We start from the raw sequence: 19,603 nt of genomic DNA on the forward strand, positions 1-19,603 counted from the left end.
GTCTGGTCAAAGGAGACTGGAAACAGCTACTTCTGGGTAAATCTATAGCAGCATGGTTTTGTGAAGGGGAGGTCGTGTCTCACTAACTTGATAGAGTTTTTCGAGGAGGTCACAAAGATGATTGATGCAGGTAGGGCAGTGGATTTTGTCTATATGGACTTCAGTAAGGCCTTTGACAAGGTCCCTCATGGCAGACTGGTACAAAAGGTGAAGTCACACGGGATCAGAGGTGAGCTGGCAAGATGGATACAGAACTGGCTAGGCCATAGAAGGCAGAGAGTAGCAATGGAAGGATGCTTTTCTGATTGGAGGGCTGTGACCAGTGGTGTTCCGCAGGGTTCAGTGCTGGGACTGAACTCAATCCCCCTGTTAATGAAGGCCAACACACCATACGCCTTCTTAACAACCCTATCAACCTGGGTGGCAACTTTCAGGGATCTGAGGGCAGCACGATGGCGCAGTGGGTCAGCACTGCTGCCTCACAGCGCCGAGGTCCCAGGTTCAATCCCGGCTCTGGGTCACTGTCCGTGTGGAGTTTGCACGTTCTCCCCGTGTCTGCGTGGGTCTCACCCCCACAACCCAAAGATGTGCAGGCTAGGTGGATTGGCCACGCTAAATTGCCCCTTAATTGGGAAAAATGAAAGAATTGGGCCCTCTAAATTTTGAATAAATAAGTAAATAAATAAATAACACGGTCCTTAAAATCTAAAGCTCATCTGCCCCGGTCCCAGCAATAGTGACCCCCCCCGTGGTGTGTTCCCCGGCAGCAGTGTGTAGGGCGCATAAAACGCCACAGACATCGCCAATGGCGACTGTTCCCAAATAATACACTGGGGGTGGTATCCCTCCCAGTGTCTAATTCTGCTTGATAATATTCCTGTAGGGGTACTGCCCAGTGTAAAGGTGCAACATGAATACAAGGTTCATTTATACGAGGCTCAGCGCGTGTACGTGGACATTCCTGCAACTCATCAGCATTCCACATGGCATCTTACAGCTCACCTGATGTAGCCGACCTGTGGCCTGTGCATCAGCTGCCACCTGTAAGAGGTCTTGTCCTTCCAGCCCACGTCCCGGGGATCTTTCCACAGCAGCGTGACCTGGTCGTGTGTGGTGCCAGTATTCCACAGCGCATTCCTCAGGTGCTCTCCTGGCCCAGTCCTCGATTTCACAGCCTGTTCGGGACCCAAAATGGAACCAAACGCAAGTTAGGAACCTGAGCCAGGTGTCGTCATTGCCAACATAATGTTCAGACTGTCTATTCGGCCCATCGAGTCTGCACCAGCCCTTGGAACGAGCACCCTACTTAAGCCCCAAGCCTCCACCCCATCCCCGCCCTATCCCCACTGAACATTTTTGGACACTAAGGGTAATTTAGCATGGCCAATCCACCTAACCTGCACATCTTTGGACTGTGGGAGGAAACCGGAGCACCCGGAGGAAACCCACGCAGACACGGGGAGAACGTGCAGACTCCGCACAGACAGTGACCCAGCGGGGAATCGAACCCGGGACCCTGGCGCTGTGAAGGGACGGTGCTAACCACTGTGCTACTGCGCCACCTTCTAAAAATCCCCTCCATTTGTTTTTCCGTCAGCATGTGTCGTTTACCCCCCCCCACCCCCACCCCCACCCCACCCCACCCGCCCCCTCCACCCCCAGCCCATCCCACTGGTCTCTTTCCTGGTCCGAGTTGTCCTTTGACCGACTGGCCCCTGTGCTCCCATTAACACACTCCACACTCTGATCTCTCAATGTGCCCCGACAGCAACTTTCTCAGCCATCATCACCCACATTTCCACTCCCTTTGCCTTTCTGTCCAAGGCATCTTTGTCAATCTCCACCTGTCGCCGGCCACTATCCAGCCCCACTACACCATGTACCGCCCCTCCTCCTAACCCACAACAGTATAAATCTCATCCTCTTCCCAGACTGCCTGAGCTCTGACAGACGCTGTCAGCCCTGCTCAGATCGCGCAGCTTTTTCTGCACCAGCAGTCATTTGCTTTTATCCCGGAACATGGATCCTTGCACCCCAAGCGGCTCGAATCAGGGCCTTGTGGAGGGACATTCTGAGGCTGTTTAAGGCTCTGGTCAGACCCCATTTGGAGTATTGTGAGCAGTTTTGGGCCCCGTATCTAAGGAAGGATGTGCTGGCCTTGGAAAGGGTCCAGAGGAGGTTCACAAGAACGATCCCTGGAATGAAGAGCTTGTCGTGCGAAGAACGGTGGAGGACTCTGGGTCTGTACTCGTGGGAGTTTAGAGGGATGAGGGGGGGATCTTATTGAAACTTACAGGATACTGCGAGGCCTGGATAGAGTGGACGTGGAGAGGATGTTTCCACTTGTAGGAAAAACTAGAAGCAGAGGACACAATCTCAGACTGAAGGGACGATCCTTTAAAACAGGGATGAGGAGGAATTCCTCCAGCCAGAGGGTGGTGACTCTGTGGAACTCTTTGCCGCAGAAGGCTGTGGAGGCCAAATCACCGAGTGTCTTTGAGACAGAGATCGATAGGTTCCTGATTAATAAGGGATCAGAGTTAAGGGGATGAGAAAATATCAGCCATGATTGCATGGCGGAGCAGACTCGATGGGCCGAGTGGCCTAATTCTGCTCCAATGTCTGATGGTCTTATGGACAATTTTATGGACTCTCGCCACCTTCTACAGATGCCCCATAGAAAGCATTCTTTCTGGTTGTATCACAGCTTGGTACGGAGCCTGCTCTGCCCAAGGCCGCAGGAAACTACAAAAGGTGGTGAATGTAGCCCAATCCCTCAGGCAAACCAGCCTCCCATCCATTGACTCTGTCTACAATTCCCGCTGCCTCGGAAAGGCAGGCAGCATAATTAAGGACCCCACGCACCCCGGACAGACTCTCTTTCCGTCAGGAAAAAGATACCAAAGTTTGAGGTCACGTACCAACCGACTCGAGAACAGCTTCTTCCCGACGGCCATCAGACATTTGAATGGACCTACCTCGTATGAAGTTGATCTTTTCTCTACACCTTGCTATAACTGTAACATTATATTCTGCAGTCTCTCCTTCCTTCCCTATGTACGGTCTGCATTGTCTGTACAGCATGCAAAAAACAATACTTTTCGCTGTAACTAATACATGTGACAATAAATCAAATCCAAAAAAATAAAAATCAATCTCCATCGAATGTTTGGAAAAAGCATTGTTCAGTCATCAACCCACACATTTCCCACCAAGACGGGACGGGATAGTGCTCAGGAGCAGGAACCAGGGCTGACGTTTACAGCTCATTGGGCAGGGTCAAGCCTGTTTCTCACGTCACCTTGAGCTGAAGGCCAGGTTCGGCTACGGCACGGAAGGGCGTGGCCTGCCAGTACGTCTGCTCAGTTTGTTTCCACATCACCACGTAGAAGCTGGAGGAGTCCTGATAGCCAAAGATAAACCCAGCGTAGTCATCGTCCGTCACAGTATTCACATGGAATGTGCCTTCAAAGTCCACGCCATTGAACGCAGTGTAACCTGGGGCAGGGGATTAAAACAGTGCAGTCAGTCCTTGTGACAGGAAAACCCACACAAACCTCCCGGTTAGAGAGAGGCACTGCCAGGCAGCAGCTGGGAAAACAGAATCAAACATCTGGGGCGGGATTCTCCGACCCCCCCCGCCGGGTCGGGGAATCGCCGGGGGCTGGCGTGAATCCTGCCCCCGCCGTGTCGCGAATTCTCCGCCACCGGAGATTCGGCGGGGGCGGGAATCGCGCCGCGCCGGTCGGCGCCCCCCCCCCCCCCCGGCGATTCTCCGGCCCGCGATGGGCTGAAGTCCCGCCGCTGTCCACCCACGCCAGCCGGCGTGGATGGAACCACCTTTGGGACAGCGGGACACGGCGGCGCGGGCGGGCTCCGGGGTCCTGGGGGGGGCGCGGGACGATCTGGCGGGCCTCTGCCGTGGGGACACTCTTTTCCTTCCGCCTTCGCCACGGTCTCCACCAGGGCAGAGGCGGAAGAGACTCCCTCCACTGCGCATGTGCGGGGATGCCGTCAGCGGCCGCTGGCGCTACCGCGCGTGCACCGCCCGGCAAAGTCCTTTCCCGCCAGCTGGCGGGGCGGAAAGCAGTCCGGCGCAGGCCTAGCCCCTCAAGGTGAGGGCTCGGCCCCTCAAGATGCGGAGACTTCGCATCTTTGGGGCGGCGCGATGCCCGACTGATTCGCGCCGTTTTCGGAGAAACCAGTCCCTGTTATCTACTGTGCTCTACACTGTCCCCATCAAACATTCCCAGGACAGGTACAGCACGGGGTTAGATACAGAGTAAAGCACCCTCTACACTGTCACCATCAAACACTCCCAGGACAGGGACAGCAGGGGGTTAGATACAGAGTAAAGCCCCCTCTACACTGTCCCCATCAAACACTCCCAGGACAGGTACAGCACGGGGTTAGATACAGAGTAAAGCACCCTCTACACTGTCCCCATCAAACACTCTCAGGACAGGTACAGCACGGGGTTAGATACAGAGTAAAGCTCCCTCCACACTGTCCCCATCAAACACTCCCAGGACAGGTACAGCACGGGGTTAGATACAGAGTAAAGCTCCCTCTACACTGTCCCCATCAAACACTCCCAGGACAGGTACAGCACGGGGTTAGATACAGAGGAAAGCTCCCTGTGCACTGTCCCCATCAAACACTCCCAGGACAGGTACAGCACGGGGTTAGATACAGAGTAAAGCTCCCTCTACACTGTCCCCCATCAAACACTCCCAGGACAGGTACAGCACGGGGTTAGATACAGAGTAAAGCTCCCTCTACACTGTCCCCATCAAACACTCCCAGGACAGGTACAGCACGGGGTTAGATACAGAGTAAAGCTCCCTCTACACTGTCCCCCATCAAACACTCCCAGGACAGGTACAGCACGGGGTTAGATACAGAGTAAAGCTCCCTCTACACTGTCCCCATCAAACACTCCCAGGACAGGTACAGCACGGGGTTAGATACAGAGTAAAGCTCCCTCTACACTGTCCCCATCAAACACTCCCAGGACAGGTACCGCACGGGGTTAGATACAGAGTAAAGCTCCCTCTACACTGTCCCCCATCAAACACTCCCAGGACAGGTACAGCACGGGGTTAGATACAGAGTAAAGCTCCCTCTACACTGTCCCCATCAAACACTCCCAGGACAGGTACCGCACGGGGTTAGATACAGAGTAAAGCTCCCTCTACACTGTCCCCCATCAAACACTCCCAGGACAGGTACAGCACGGGGTTAGATACAGAGTAAAGCTCCCTCTACACTGTCCCCATCAAACACTCCCAGGACAGGTACAGCACGGGGTTAGATACAGAGTAAAGCTCCCTCTACACTGTCCCCATCAAACACTCCCAGGACAGGGACAGCACGGGGTTAGATACAGAGTAAAGCTCCCTCTACACTGTCCCCCATCAAACACTCCCAGGACAGGTACAGCACGGGGTTAGATACAGAGTAAAGCTCCCTCTACACTGTCCCCATCAAACACTCCCAGGACGGGTACAGCACGGGGTTAGATACAGAGTAAAGCTCCCTCTACACTGTCCCCATCAAACACTCCCAGGACAGGTACAGCACGGGGTTAGATACAGAGTAAAGCTCCCTCTACACTGTCCCCATCAAACACTCCCAGGACAGGTACAGCACTGGGTTCGATACAGAGTAAAGCTCCCTCTACACTGTCCCCATCAAACACTCCCAGAACTGGTAGAGCACATTTTTAGATATAGAGTAAAGCTCGCTCAACACTGTCCCTATCTAACACTCCCAGATCAGGTACAGCAAGGGGTTCGATACAGAGTAAAGCTCCCTCTACACTGTCCTCATCAAACACTCCCAGGACAGGTACAGCACGGGGTTAGATACAGAGTAAAGTTCCCTCTACACTGTCCCCATCAAACACTCCCAGGACAGGTACAGCACGGGGTTAGATACAGAGTAAAGCCCCTCTACACTGTCCCCATCAAACACTCCCAGGACAGGTACAGCACGGGGTTAGATACAGAGTAAAGCTCCCTCTACACTGTCCCCATCAAACACTCCCCGGACAGGTACAGCACGGGGTTAGATACAGAGTAAAGCTCCCTCTACACTGTCGCCATCAAACACTCCCAGGACAGGTACAGCACGGTGTTAGATACAGAGTAAAGCTCCCTCTACACTGTCCCCATCAAACACTCCCAGGACAGGTACAGCACGGGGTTAGATACAGAGTAAAGCTCCCTCTACACTGTCCCCATCAAACACTCCCAGGACAGGTACAGCACGGGGTTAGACACAGAGTAAAGCTCCCTCTACACTGTCCCCATCAAACACTCCCAGGACAGGTACAGCACGGGGTTAGATACAGAGTAAAGCTCCCTCTACACTGTCCCCATCAAACACTCCCAGGACAGGTACAGCACGGGGTTAGATACAGAGTAAAGCTCCCTCGACACTGTCCCCATCAAACACTCCCAGGACAGGTACAGCACGGGGTTAGATACAGAGTAAAGCTCCCTCTACACTGTCCCATGAAACACTCCCAGGACAGGTACAGCATGGGGTTAGATACAGAGTAAAGCTCTCTCTACACTGTCCCCATCAAACACTCCCAGGACAGGTACAGCACGGGGTTAGATACAGAGTAAAGTTCCCTCTACACTGTCCCCATCAAACACTCCCAGTACAGGTACAGCACGGGGTTAGATACAGAGTAAAGTTCCCTCTACACTGTCCCCATCAAACACTCCCAGTACAGGTACAGCACGGGGTTAGATACAGAGTAAAGCTCCCTCTACACTGTCCCCATCAAACACTCCCAGGACAGGTACAGCACGGGGTTAGATACAGAGTAAAGCTCCCTCTACACTGTCCCCATCAAACACTCCCAGGACAGGTACAGCACGGGGTTAGACACAGAGTAAAGCTCCCTCTACACTGTCCCCATCAAACACTCCCAGGACAGGTACAGCACGGGGTTAGATACAGAGTAAAGCTCCCTCTACACTGTCCCCATCAAACACTCCCAGGACAGGTACAGCACGGGGTTAGATACAGAGTAAAGCTCCCTCGACACTGTCCCCATCAAACACTCCCAGGACAGGTACAGCACGGGGTTAGATACAGAGTAAAGCTCCCTCTACACTGTCCCATGAAACACTCCCAGGACAGGTACAGCATGGGGTTAGATACAGAGTAAAGCTCTCTCTACACTGTCCCCATCAAACACTCCCAGGACAGGTACAGCACGGGGTTAGATACAGAGTAAAGTTCCCTCTACACTGTCCCCATCAAACACTCCCAGTACAGGTACAGCACGGGGTTAGATACAGAGTAAAGCTTCCTCTACACTGTCCCCATCAAACACTCCCAGGGCAGGTACAGCACGGGGTTAGATACAGAGTAAAGCTCCCTCTACACTGTCCCCATCAAACACTCCCAGGACAGGTACAGCATGGGGTTAGATACAGAGTAAAGCTCCCTCTACACTGTCCCCATCAAACACTCCCAGGAGAGGTACAGCATGGGGTTAGACACAGAGTAAAGCTCCCTCTACACTGTCTCCATCAAACACTCCCAGTACAGGTACAGCACGGGGTTAGATACAGAGTAAAGCTCCCTCTACACTGTCCCCATCAAATACTCCCAGGACAGGTCCAGCACGGGGTTAGATACAGAGTAAAGCTCCCTCTAAACTGTCCCCATCAAACACTCCCAGGACAGGTACAGCACGGGGTTAGATACAGAATAAAGCTCCCTCTACACTGTCCCCATCAAACACTCCCAGGACAGGTACAGCACGGGGTGAGGTACAGAGTAAAGCTCCCTCTCCACTGTCCCCATCAAATACTCCCAGGACAGGTACAGCACAGGGTCAGATACAGAGTAAAGCTCCCTCCACACTGTCCCCATCAAACACTCCCAGGACAGGCACAGCACAGGGTTAGATACAGAGTAAAGCTCCCACTACACTGTCCCCATCAAACACTCCCAGGACAGGTACAGCACGGGGTTAGATACAGAGTAAAGCTCCCTCTACACTGTCCCCATCAAACACTCCCAGGACAGGAACAGCCCGGGGTTAGATACAGAGTAAAGCTCCCACTCCACTGTCCCCATCAAACACTCCCAGGACAGGTACAGCACGGGGTTAGATACAGAGTAAAGCTCCCTCTACACTGTCCCCATCAAACACTTCCAGGACAGGTACAGCACGTGGTTAGATACAGAGTAAAGCTCCCTCTACACTGTCTCCATCAAACACTCCCAGGACAGGTACAGCACGGGGTTAGATACAGAGTAAAGCTCCCTCCACACTGTCCTCATCAAACACTCCCAGGGTGGGGACACATCTGAATTTCTAATGGAGACGTTCTGGAGGCCAGTTCGCCGGTGAATCACCAGCGATTGCAGGAAGTGAAACTGCAATTTGTTCTCAGTCCGTCCAGTCTGGGTTGTTGCTGCTGACCTCGTGTTTCACCGGCTGAAGAAATTGCAACTTACCGACAGCCAATCCAGGGTCACTGTTCATCGTCTGAACAATCTCCATTCCCTGTCACAGAAACACAAAACCTTGTTTAGGAACCGCATGTCAGAATCCTCAGGGCCTGCAGGGGATGCTGAAGGTGGTTGAAGAGGTACCAGGGCAGGGGGTGCTGGGTCTGTGCCAGGAACAGAGGGTTTATAACAGACTGCAGATGACAACTTTTTAAATATAAATTTAGAGTACCCAATTAGTGTTTTCCAATGAAGGGGCGATTTAGCGCGGCCAATCCACCTACCCGGCACGTCTTTGGGTTGTGGGGGTGAGACCCACGCAGACACGGGGAGAATGTGCAAACTCCACACAGACAGTGACCCGGGGCCATTCAGGCTGACCAATCCATTTGCGTCTGCCCTTCACTCGATCAACATTTCCCTGCCCCTTCATCTACCAATTTCACAGATCCGCAGCTCTTTCGATCAAATAGTTTGGATGGGGTGGTGTTTGTGCAGTGTGTCCAGGAAGCTTTTCTAACACAGTATGTAGCTTGTCCGACCAGAGGAGGGGCAATATTGGATTTAGTACTGGGTAATGAACCAGGGCAAGTGATAGATTTGTTGGTGGGGGAACATTTTGGAGATAGTGACCACAATTCTGTGACTTTCACTTTAGTAATGGAGAGGGATAGGTACGTGCAACAGGGCAAGGTTTACAATTGGGGGAAGGGTAAATACGATGTTCTCAGACAAGAATTGAAGTGCATAAGTTGGGAACATAGGCTGGCAGGGAAGGACACAAGTGAAATGTGGAACTTGTTCAAGGAACAGGTACTACGTGTCCTTGATATGTATGTCCCTGTCAGGCAGGGAAGAGATGGTCGAGTGAGGGAACCATGGTTGACAAGAGAGGTTGAATGTCTTGTTAAGAGGAAGAAGGAGACTTATGTAAGGCTGAGGAAACAAGGTTCAGACAGGGTGCTGGAGGGGTACAAGATAGCCAGGAGGGAACTGAAGAAAGGGATTAGGAGAGCTAAGAGAGGGCATGAACAATCTTTGGCGGGTAGGATCAAGGAAAACCCCAAGGCCTTTTACACATATGTGAGAAATATGAGAATGACTAGAGCGAGGGTAGGTCCGATCAAGGACAGTAGCGGGAGATTGTGTATTGAGTCTGAAGAGATAGGAGAGGTCTTGAACGAGTACTTTTCTTCAGTATTTACAAATGAGAGGGGCCATATTGTTGGAGAGGACAGTGTGAAACAGACTGGTAAGCTCGAGGAAATACTTGTTAGGAAGGAAGATGTGTTGGGCATTTTGAAAAACTTGAGGATAGACAAGTCCCCCGGGCCTGACGGGATATATCCAAGGATTCTATGGGAAGCAAGAGATGAAATTGCAGAGCCGTTGGCAATGATCTTTTCGTCCTCACTGTCAACAGGGGTGGTGCCAGGGGATTGGAGAGTGGCGAATGTCGTGCCCCTGTTCAAAAAAGTGAATAGGGATAACCCTGGGAATTACAGGCCAGTTAGTCTTACTTCGGTGGTAGGCAAGTAATGGAAAGGGTACTGAAGGATAGGATTTCTGAGCATCTGGAAAAACACTGCTTGATTAGGAATAGTCAGCACGGATTTGTGAGGGGTAGGTCTTGCCTTACAAGTCTTATTGAATTCTTTGAGGAGGTGACCAAGCATGTGGGTGAAGGTAAAGCAGTGGATGTAGTGTACATGGATTTTAGTAAGGCATTTGATAAAGTTCCCCATGGTAGGCTTATGCAGAAAGTAAGGAGGCATGGGATAGTGGGAAATTTGGCCAGTTGGATAACGAACTGGCTAACCGATAGAAGTCAGAGAGTGGTGGTGGATGACAAATATTCAGCCTGGATCCCAGTTACCAGTGGCGTACCGCAGGGATCAGTTCTGGGTCCTCTGCTGTTTGTGATTTTCATTAATGACTTGGATGAGGGAGTTGAAGGGTGGGTTAGTAAATTTGCAGACGATACGAAGATTGGTGGAGTTGTGGATAGTGAGGAGGGCTATTGTCGGCTGCAAAGAGACATGGATAGGATGCAGAGCTGGGCTGAGAAGTGGCAGATGGTGTTTAACCCTGAAAAGTGTGAGGTTGTCCATTTTGGAAGGACAAATATGAATGCGGAATACAGGGTTAACGGTAGAGTTCTTGGCAATGTGGAGGAGCAGAGAGATCTTGGGGTCTATGTTCATACATCTTTGAAAGTTGCCACTCAAGTGGATAGAGCTGTGAAGAAGGCCTATGGTGTGCTCGCGTTCATTAACAGAGGGATTGAATTTAAGAGCCGTGAGGTGATGATGCAGCTGTACAAAATCTTGGTAAGGCCACATTTGGAGTACTGTGTACAGTTCTGGTCGCCTCATTTTAGGAAGGATGTGGAAGCTTTGGAAAAGGTGCAAAGGAGATTTACCAGGATGTTGCCTGGAATGGAGAGCAGGTCTTACGAGGAAAGGTTGAGGGTGCTAGGCCTTTTCTCATTAGAACGGAGAAGGATGAGGGGCAACTTGATAGAGGTTTATAAGATGATCAGGGGAATAGATAGAGTAGACAGTCAGAGACTTTTTCCTCGGGTGGAACAAACCATTACAAGGGGACATAAATTTAAGGTGAATGGTGGAAGATATAGGGGGGATGTCAGAGGTAGGTTCTTTACCCAGAGAGTAGTGGGGGCATGGAATGCACTGCCTGTGGAAGTAGTTGAGTCGGAAACATTAGGGACCTTCAAGCAGCTATTGGATAGGTACATGGATGACGGTAAAATGATATAGTGTAGATTAATTTGTTCTTAAGGGCAGCACGGTAGCATTGTGGATAGCACAATTGCTTCACAGCTCCAGGGTCCCAGGTTCGATTCCCGGCTTGGGTCACTGTCTGTGCGGAGTCTGCACATCTTCCCCGTGTCTGCGTGGGTTTCCTCCGGGTGCTCCGGTTTCCTCCCACAGTCCAAAGATGTGCAGGTTAGGTGGATTGGCCGTGCTAAATTGCCCATAGTGTCCAAAATTGCCCTTAGTGTTGGACTGGGTTATGGGGATAGGGTGGAGGTGTTGACCTTGGGTAGGGTGCTCTTTCCAAGAGCCGGTGCAGACTCGATGGGCCGAATGGCCTCCTTCTGCACTGTAAATTCAATGATAATCTATGATTCATCTAGGACAAAGGTTCGGCACAACATCGTGGGCCGAAGGGCCTGTTCTGTGCTGTATTTTTCTATGTTCTGTAAACATTTTGTCTGTACTGAAACCCTCACATCTAACCTTGTCTCCGAGGTACTTTGTTCCATGTTGTAAATGATCTGCTTCTATCTACTCTTCCCTTTCTTTCAGAAGCACTTTTATCACATCATCCCGTCATCTTACATCTTTCTGATTAGCGTCACAACTAGGTTTACATTAACGCTGCAGTGAAGTTACTGTGAAGATCCCCTAGTCGCCACATCCCGGCGCCTGTTCGGGTCACAGAGGGAGAATTCAGAATGTCCAATTCACCCAACAGCACGTCTTTCGGGACTTGTGGGAGGAAACCGGAGCACCCGGAGGAACCCCACGCAGACACGGGGAGAACATGCAGACTCCGCACAGACAGTGACCCAAGCCGGGAATCGAACCCGGGTTCCTGGCGCTGGGCAGCAACATTGCTAACCGCTGTGCTACCGTGCAATCGAAATAAGACCCAATTCAGGGGCGGGGATTCTCCGACCCCCCTGCCGGGTCGGAGAATCGACGGGGGCTGGCGTGAAACCCGCCCCCGCTGGTTGCCGAATTCTCCGGCATCGGATATTTGGCGGGGGTGGGAATCGCGCCGCGCCGGATGGCGGCCCCCCCCCCCCGCCATTCTCCGGCCCGGATGGGCCGAAGTCCCGCTGCTAGAATGCCTGTCCCGCCGGCGTGGATTAAACCACCTCTCTTACCGGCGGGACAAGGCGGCGCGGGCGGGCTCCGGGGACCTGGGGAGTCTCCACCATGGCGGAGGCGGGAGAGACCCCCCCCACTGCGCATGCGCGGGGATACCGTGAGCGGCCGCCGACACTCCCGCGCATGCGCCGCTCGGCAAAGTCAGTTTGGCGGGGCGGAAATCAGTCCGGCGCGGGCCTAGCCCCTCAAGGTGAGGGCTCGGCCGCTCAAGATGCGGAGAATTCCGCACCTTTGGGGCGGCGCGATGCCCGACTGGTTCGCCCCGTTTTTGGCGCCGGTCGGCGGACATCGCGCCGATTGCGGAGAATTCCACCCCTGGTCTTTCATTGTGTTTATTTACCCATACCCAGCAACATCCAATAATGCTGAACCCTCTATGCTGCCTTAGTACATCCCCCATAGTCTGCAGCCCAGTACATTAGCTGAGATCTGATTAAGGTTTAATAGCCGTTCATCATTAACGAGTTAGCGAAAGATAACGGGACGGGGAAAATGAAAGAGGGAATGAGAATTAACAGAGACAAAGTGATGGAGGAAGAATAAATTTACCTGGTTTAGGACCACCCAGTTTGGGTCAATTTGTGCATCACCCTCAGGGTCCAGAACAACAGTTTGATAGGCTCGGAAATCAGTAAGAGTGACCTCTGAACTCTCCGGACACACATCAAACTGGTCAAAGACAGCATCATTGTCAAAGTCATTTTCACAAACATCACCAATCCCATTATCTGGCATAAAAGACAAGTACAACATCAGATTAAACATCTCCACCCACCTCATCCGCAGCCCCTCCCCCATTACCTGTAACCAATAACCCCTCCTCAAATCCAGCCCATCTCCGTAAAATTAATCCCCGCTCCCCATTATTCATCCCCTCCCCGGATCTCCATCAACGAACCCCACTCCCATCTCTGAATCCCCCCGCTCAGCCTCAAACACCGCCCTCCATTACCATTGAAACATGCACTGGAAACTCCCGAATCCCTTTCTGCTGGATGAACTCACCGTCAGAATCCTTCTGATTGGGATTCACGATTAAGCGGCAGTTATCGGGACCCAATGGCCCATGGTCAGGAATCCCGTCATTGTCATCGTCGTCGTCACATTCATCGCCCAGCCCGTCGTTGTCAGAGTCCAGCTGGGAGCTGTTTGGGGTTTCTGGGCAATTGTCTTTGGAGTCCTGGTGCCCATCGCCATCGCTACAAACCAAACCCAACCAAACCCGGTCAATATCGCACCATAACCCAACCAAACCCGATCAACATCTCACCCAAACCCAACCAAACCCGGTCAACATCTCACCCAAACCCAACCAAACCGGGTCAATATCTCACCCAAACCCAACCAAACCCGGTCAACATCTCACCCAAACCCAACCAAACCCGGTCAATATCTCACCCAAACCCAACCAAACCCGGTCAATATCTCACCCAAACCCGGTCAATATCTCACCCAAACCCAACCAAACCCGGTCAATATCTCACCCAAACCCAACCAAACCCGGCCAACATCTCACCCAAACCCAACCAAACCCGGTCAATATCTCACCCAAACCCAACCAAACCCGGTCAACATCTCACCCAAACCCAACCAAACCCGGTCAACATCTCACCCAAACCCAACCAAACCCGGTCAACATCTCACCCAAACCCAACCACACCTGGTCAATATCTCACCCAAACCCAACCAAACCCGGTCAACATCTCACCCAAACCCAACCAAACCCGGTCAATATCTCACCCAAACCCGGTCAATATCTCACCCAAACCCAACCAAACCCGGTCAATATCTCACCCAAACCCAACCAAACCCGGTCAATATCTCACCCAAACCCAACCAAACCCGGTCAATATCTCACCCAAACCCAACCAAACCCGGTCAATATCTCACCCAAACCCAACCAAACCCGGTCAACATCTCACCCAAACCCAACCAAACCCGGTCAATATCTCACCCAAACCCAACCAAACCCGGTCAACATCTCACCCAAACCCAACCAAACCCGGTCAATATCTCACCCAAACCCAACCAAACCCGGTCAATATCTCACCCAAACCCAACCAAACCCGGTCAATATCTCACCCAAACCCGGTCAATATCTCACCCAAACCCAACCAAACCCGGTCAACATCTCACCCAAACCCAACCAAACCCGGTCAATATCTCACCCAAACCCAACCAAACCCGGTCAACATCTCACCCAAACCCAACCAAACCCGGTCAACATCTCACCCAAACCCAACCAAACCCGGTCAACATCTCACCCAAACCCAACCAAACCCGGTCAACATCTCACCCAAACCCAACCAAACCCGGTCAATATCTCACCCAAACCCAACCAAACCCGGTCAATATCTCACCCAAACCCAACCAAACCCGGTCAACATCTCACCCAAACCCAACCAAACCCGGTCAATATCTCACCCAAACCCGGTCAATATCTCACCCAAACCCAACCAAACCCGGTCAACATCTCACCCAAGCCCAACCAAACCCGGTCAATATCTGACCCAAACCCAACCAAACCCGGTCAATATCTCACCCAAACCCAACCAAACCCGGTCAACATCTCACCCAAACCCAACCAAACCCGGTCAACATCTCACCCAAACCCAACCAAACCCGGTCAACATCTCACCCAAACCCGGTCAACATCTCACCCAAACCCAACCAAACCCGGTCAACATCTCACCCAAACCCAACCAAACCCGGTCAATATCTCACCCAAGCCCAACCAAACCCAGTCAATATCTCACCCAAGCCCAACCAAACGCGGTCAACATCTCACCCAAACCCAACCAAACCCGGTCAATATCTCACCCAAACCCAACCAAACCCGGTCAACATCTCACCCAAACCCAACCAAACCCGGTCAACATCTCACCCAAACCCAACCAAACCCGGTCAACATCTCACCCAAACCCGGTCAACATCTCACCCAAACCCAACCAAACCCGGTCAACAACTCACCCAAACCCAACCAAACCCGGTCAATATCTCACCCAAACCCAACCAAACCCGGTCAATATCTCACCCAAACCCAACCAAACCCGGTCAACATCTCACCCAAACCCAACCAAACCCGGTCAATATCTCACCCAAACCCAACCAAACCCGGTCAATATCTCACCCAAACCCAACCAAACCCGGTCAACATCTCACCCAAACCCAACCAAACGCGGTCAATATCTCACCCAAACCCAACCAAACCCGGTCAACATCTCACCCAAACCCAACCAAACCCGGTCAACATCTCACCCAAACCCAACCAAACCCGGTCAACATCTCACCCAAACCCAACCAAACCCGGTCAATATCTCACCCAAACCCAACCAAACCCGGTCAATATCTCACCCAAACCCAACCAAACCCGGTCAATATCTCACCCAAACCCAACCAAACCCGGTCAATATCTCACCCAAACCCAACCAAACCCGGTCAACATCTCACCCAAACCCAACCAAACCCGGTCAATATCTCACCCAAACCCAGTCAACATCTCACCCAAACCCAACCAAACCCGGTCAACATCTCACCCAAACCCGGTCAATATCTCACCCAAACCCAACCAAACCCGGTCAACATCTCACCCAAACCCAACCAAACCCGGTCAACATCTCACCCAAACCCAACCAAACCCGGTCAACATCTCACCCAAACCCGGTCAATATCTCACCCAAACCCAACCAAACCCGGTCAATATCTCACCCAAACCCAACCAAACCCGGTCAATATCTCACCCAAACCCGGTCAATATCTCACCCAAACCCAACCAAACCCGGTCAACATCTCACCCAAACCCAACCAAACCCGGTCAATATCTCACCCAAACCCAACCAAACCCAGTCAATATCTCACCCAAACCCAACCAAACCCGGTCAACATCTCACCCAAACCCAACCAAACCCGGTCAATATCTCACCCAAACCCAACCAAACCCGGTCAACATCTCACCCAAACCCAACCAAACCCGGTCAATATCTCACCCAAACCCAACCAAACCCGGTCAATATCTCACCCAAACCCAACCAAACCCGGTCAATATCTCACCCAAACCCAACCAAACCCGGTCAATATCTCACCCAAACCCAACCAAACCCGGTCAATATCTCACCCAAACCCAACCAAACCCGGTCAACATCTCACCCAAACCCAACCAAACCCGGTCAATATCTCACCCAAACCCAACCAAACCCGGTCAACATCTCACCCAAACCCAATCAACATCACACCCAAACCCAACCAAACCCGGTCAATATCTCACCCAAACCCAACAAAACCCGGTCAATATCTCACCCAAACCCAACCAAACCCGGTCAACATCTCACCCAAACCCAACCAAACCCGGTCAATATCTCACCCAAACCCAACCAAACCCGGTCAATATCTCACCCAAACCCAACCAAACCCGGTCAATATCTCACCCAAACCCGGTCAATATCTCACCCAAACCCAACCAAACCCGGTCAATATCTCACCCAAACCCAACCAAACCCGGTCAATATCTCACCCAAACCCGGTCAATATCTCACCCAAACCCAACCAAACCCGGTCAACATCTCACCCAAACCCAACCAAACCCGGTCAATATCTCACCCAAACCCAACCAAACCCGGTCAACATCTCACCCAAACCCAACCAAACCCAGTCAACATCTCACCCAAACCCGGTCAACATCTCACCCAAACCCAACCAAACCCGGTCAACATCTCACCCAAACCCAACCAAACCCGGTCAACATCTCACCCAAACCCGGTCAACATCTCACCCAAACCCAACCAAACCCGGTCAACATCTCACCCAAACCCAACCAAACCCGGTCAACATCTCACCCAAACCCGGTCAACATCTCACCCAAACCCAACCAAACCCGGTCAATATCTCACCCAAGCCCAACCAAACCCGGTCAACATCTCACCCAAACCCGGTCAACATCTCACCCAAACCCAACCAAACCCGGTCAATATCTCACCCAAGCCCAACCAAACGCGGTCAACATCTCACCCAAACCCAACCAAACCCGGTCAATATCTCACCCAAACCCAACCAAACCCGGTCAACATCTCACCCAAACCCAACCAAACCCGGTCAACATCTCACCCAAACCCAACCAAACCCGGTCAACAACTCACCCAAACCCAACCAAACCCGGTCAATATCTCACCCAAACCCAACCAAACCCGGTCAATATCTCACCCAAACCCAACCAAACCCGGTCAACATCTCACCCAAACCCAACCAAACCCGGTCAATATCTCACCCAAACCCAACCAAACCCGGTCAACATCTCACCCAAACCCAACCAAACCCGGTCAATATCTCACCCAAACCCAACCAAACCCGGTCAATATCTCACCCAAACCCAACCAAACCCGGTCAATATCTCACCCAAACCCAACCAAACCCGGTCAATATCTCACCCAAACCCAACCAAACCCGGTCAATATCTCACCCAAACCCAACCAAACCCGGTCAACATCTCACCCAAACCCAACCAAACCCGGTCAATATCTCACCCAAACCCAACCAAACCCGGTCAACATCTCACCCAAACCCAACCAAACCCGGTCAATATCTCACCCAAACCCAACCAAACCCGGTCAATATCTCACCCAAACCCAACCAAACCCGGTCAACATCTCACCCAAACCCAACCAAACCCGGTCAACATCTCACCCAAACCCAACCAAACCCGGTCAATATCTCACCCAAACCCAACCAAACCCGGTCAACATCTCACCCAAACCCAACCAAACCCGGTCAACATCTCACCCAAACCCAACCAAACCCGGTCAATATCGCACCATAACCCAACCAAACCCGGTCAATATCTCACCCAAACCCAACCAAACCCGGTCAATATCTCACCCAAACCCAACCAAACCCGGTCAATATCTCACCCAAACCCAACCAAACCCGGTCAATATCTCACCCAAACCCAACCAAACCCGGTCAATATCTCACCCAAACCCAACCAAACCCGGTCAATATCTCACCCAAACCCAACCAAACCCGGTCAATATCTCACCCAAACCCAACCAAACCCGGTCAATATCTCACCCAAACCCAACCAAACCCGGTCAATATCTCACCCAAACCCAACCAAACCCGGTCAACATCTCACCCAAACCCAACCAAACCCGGTCAACATCTCACCCAAACCCAACCAAACCCGGTCAACATCTCACCCAAACCCAACCAAACCCGGTCAACATCTCACCCAAACCCAACCAAACCCGGTCAATATCTCACCCAAACCCAACCAAACCCGGTCAACATCTCACCCAAACCCAACCAAACCCGGTCAACATCTCACCCAAACCCAACCAAACCCGGTCAATATCTCACCCAAACCCAACCAAACCCGGTCAACATCTCACCCAAACCCAACCAAACCCAACCAAACCCGGTCAACATCTCACCCAAACCCAACCAAACCCGGTCAATATCTCACCCAAACCCAACCAAACCCGGTCAATATCTCACCCAAACCCGGTCAACATCTCACCCAAACCCAACCAAACCCGGTCAACATCTCACCCAAACCCAACCAAACCCGGTCAACATCTCACCCAAACCCAACCAAACCCGGTCAACATCTCACCCAAACCCGGTCAATATCTCACCCAAACCCAACCAAACCCGGTCAATATCTCACCCAAACCCGGTCAACATCTCACCCAAACCCAACCAAACCCGGTCAACATCTCACCCAAACCCAACCAAACCCGGTCAACATCTCACCCAAACCCAACCAAACCCGGTCAACATCTCACCCAAACACAACCAAACCCGGTCAACATCTCACCCAAACCCAACCAAACCCGGTCAACATCTCACCCAAACCCAACCAAACCCGGTCAATATCTCACCCAAACCCAACCAAACCCGGTCAATATCTCACCCAAACCCAACCAAACCCGGTCAACATCTCACCCAAACCCAACCAAACCCGGTTAACATCTCACCCAAACCCAACCAAACCCGGTCAACATCTCACCCAAACCCAACCAAACCCGGTCAATATCTCACCCAAACCCAACCAAACCCGGTCAACATCTCACCCAAACCCAACCAAACCCGGTCAACATCTCACCCAAACCCAACAAAACCCGGTCAACATCTCACCCAAACCCAACCAAACCCGGTCAACATCTCACCCAAACCCAACCAAACCCGGTCAATATCTCACCCAAACC

The 19,603-nt window shown here is 52.0% G+C and overlaps 1 protein-coding gene across 2 annotated transcripts in view; it reads right to left on the reverse strand.

Annotated features, from left to right (window-relative positions):
- The window catches only part of LOC140403034 (thrombospondin-3-like), a 99,866-nt gene that overhangs the window by 7,720 nt on the left and 72,543 nt on the right, over positions 1-19,603 (reverse strand). For both annotated transcript variants that reach the window (XM_072490713.1, XM_072490712.1), the window contains exons 17-21: positions 13,410-13,603; positions 12,954-13,132; positions 8,491-8,539; positions 3,302-3,498; positions 1,003-1,175 (exon numbers count right to left, since the gene is read on the reverse strand). In XM_072490713.1, coding sequence (XP_072346814.1) covers positions 1,003-1,175; positions 3,302-3,498; positions 8,491-8,539; positions 12,954-13,132; positions 13,410-13,603 — 792 coding nt within the window. The remainder of the gene's footprint in view (positions 1-1,002; positions 1,176-3,301; positions 3,499-8,490; positions 8,540-12,953; positions 13,133-13,409; positions 13,604-19,603) is intronic.

The sequence above is a fragment of the Scyliorhinus torazame genome, chromosome 26, assembly GCF_047496885.1.
Source record: "Scyliorhinus torazame isolate Kashiwa2021f chromosome 26, sScyTor2.1, whole genome shotgun sequence".
Lineage (NCBI taxonomy): Eukaryota > Metazoa > Chordata > Chondrichthyes > Carcharhiniformes > Scyliorhinidae > Scyliorhinus > Scyliorhinus torazame.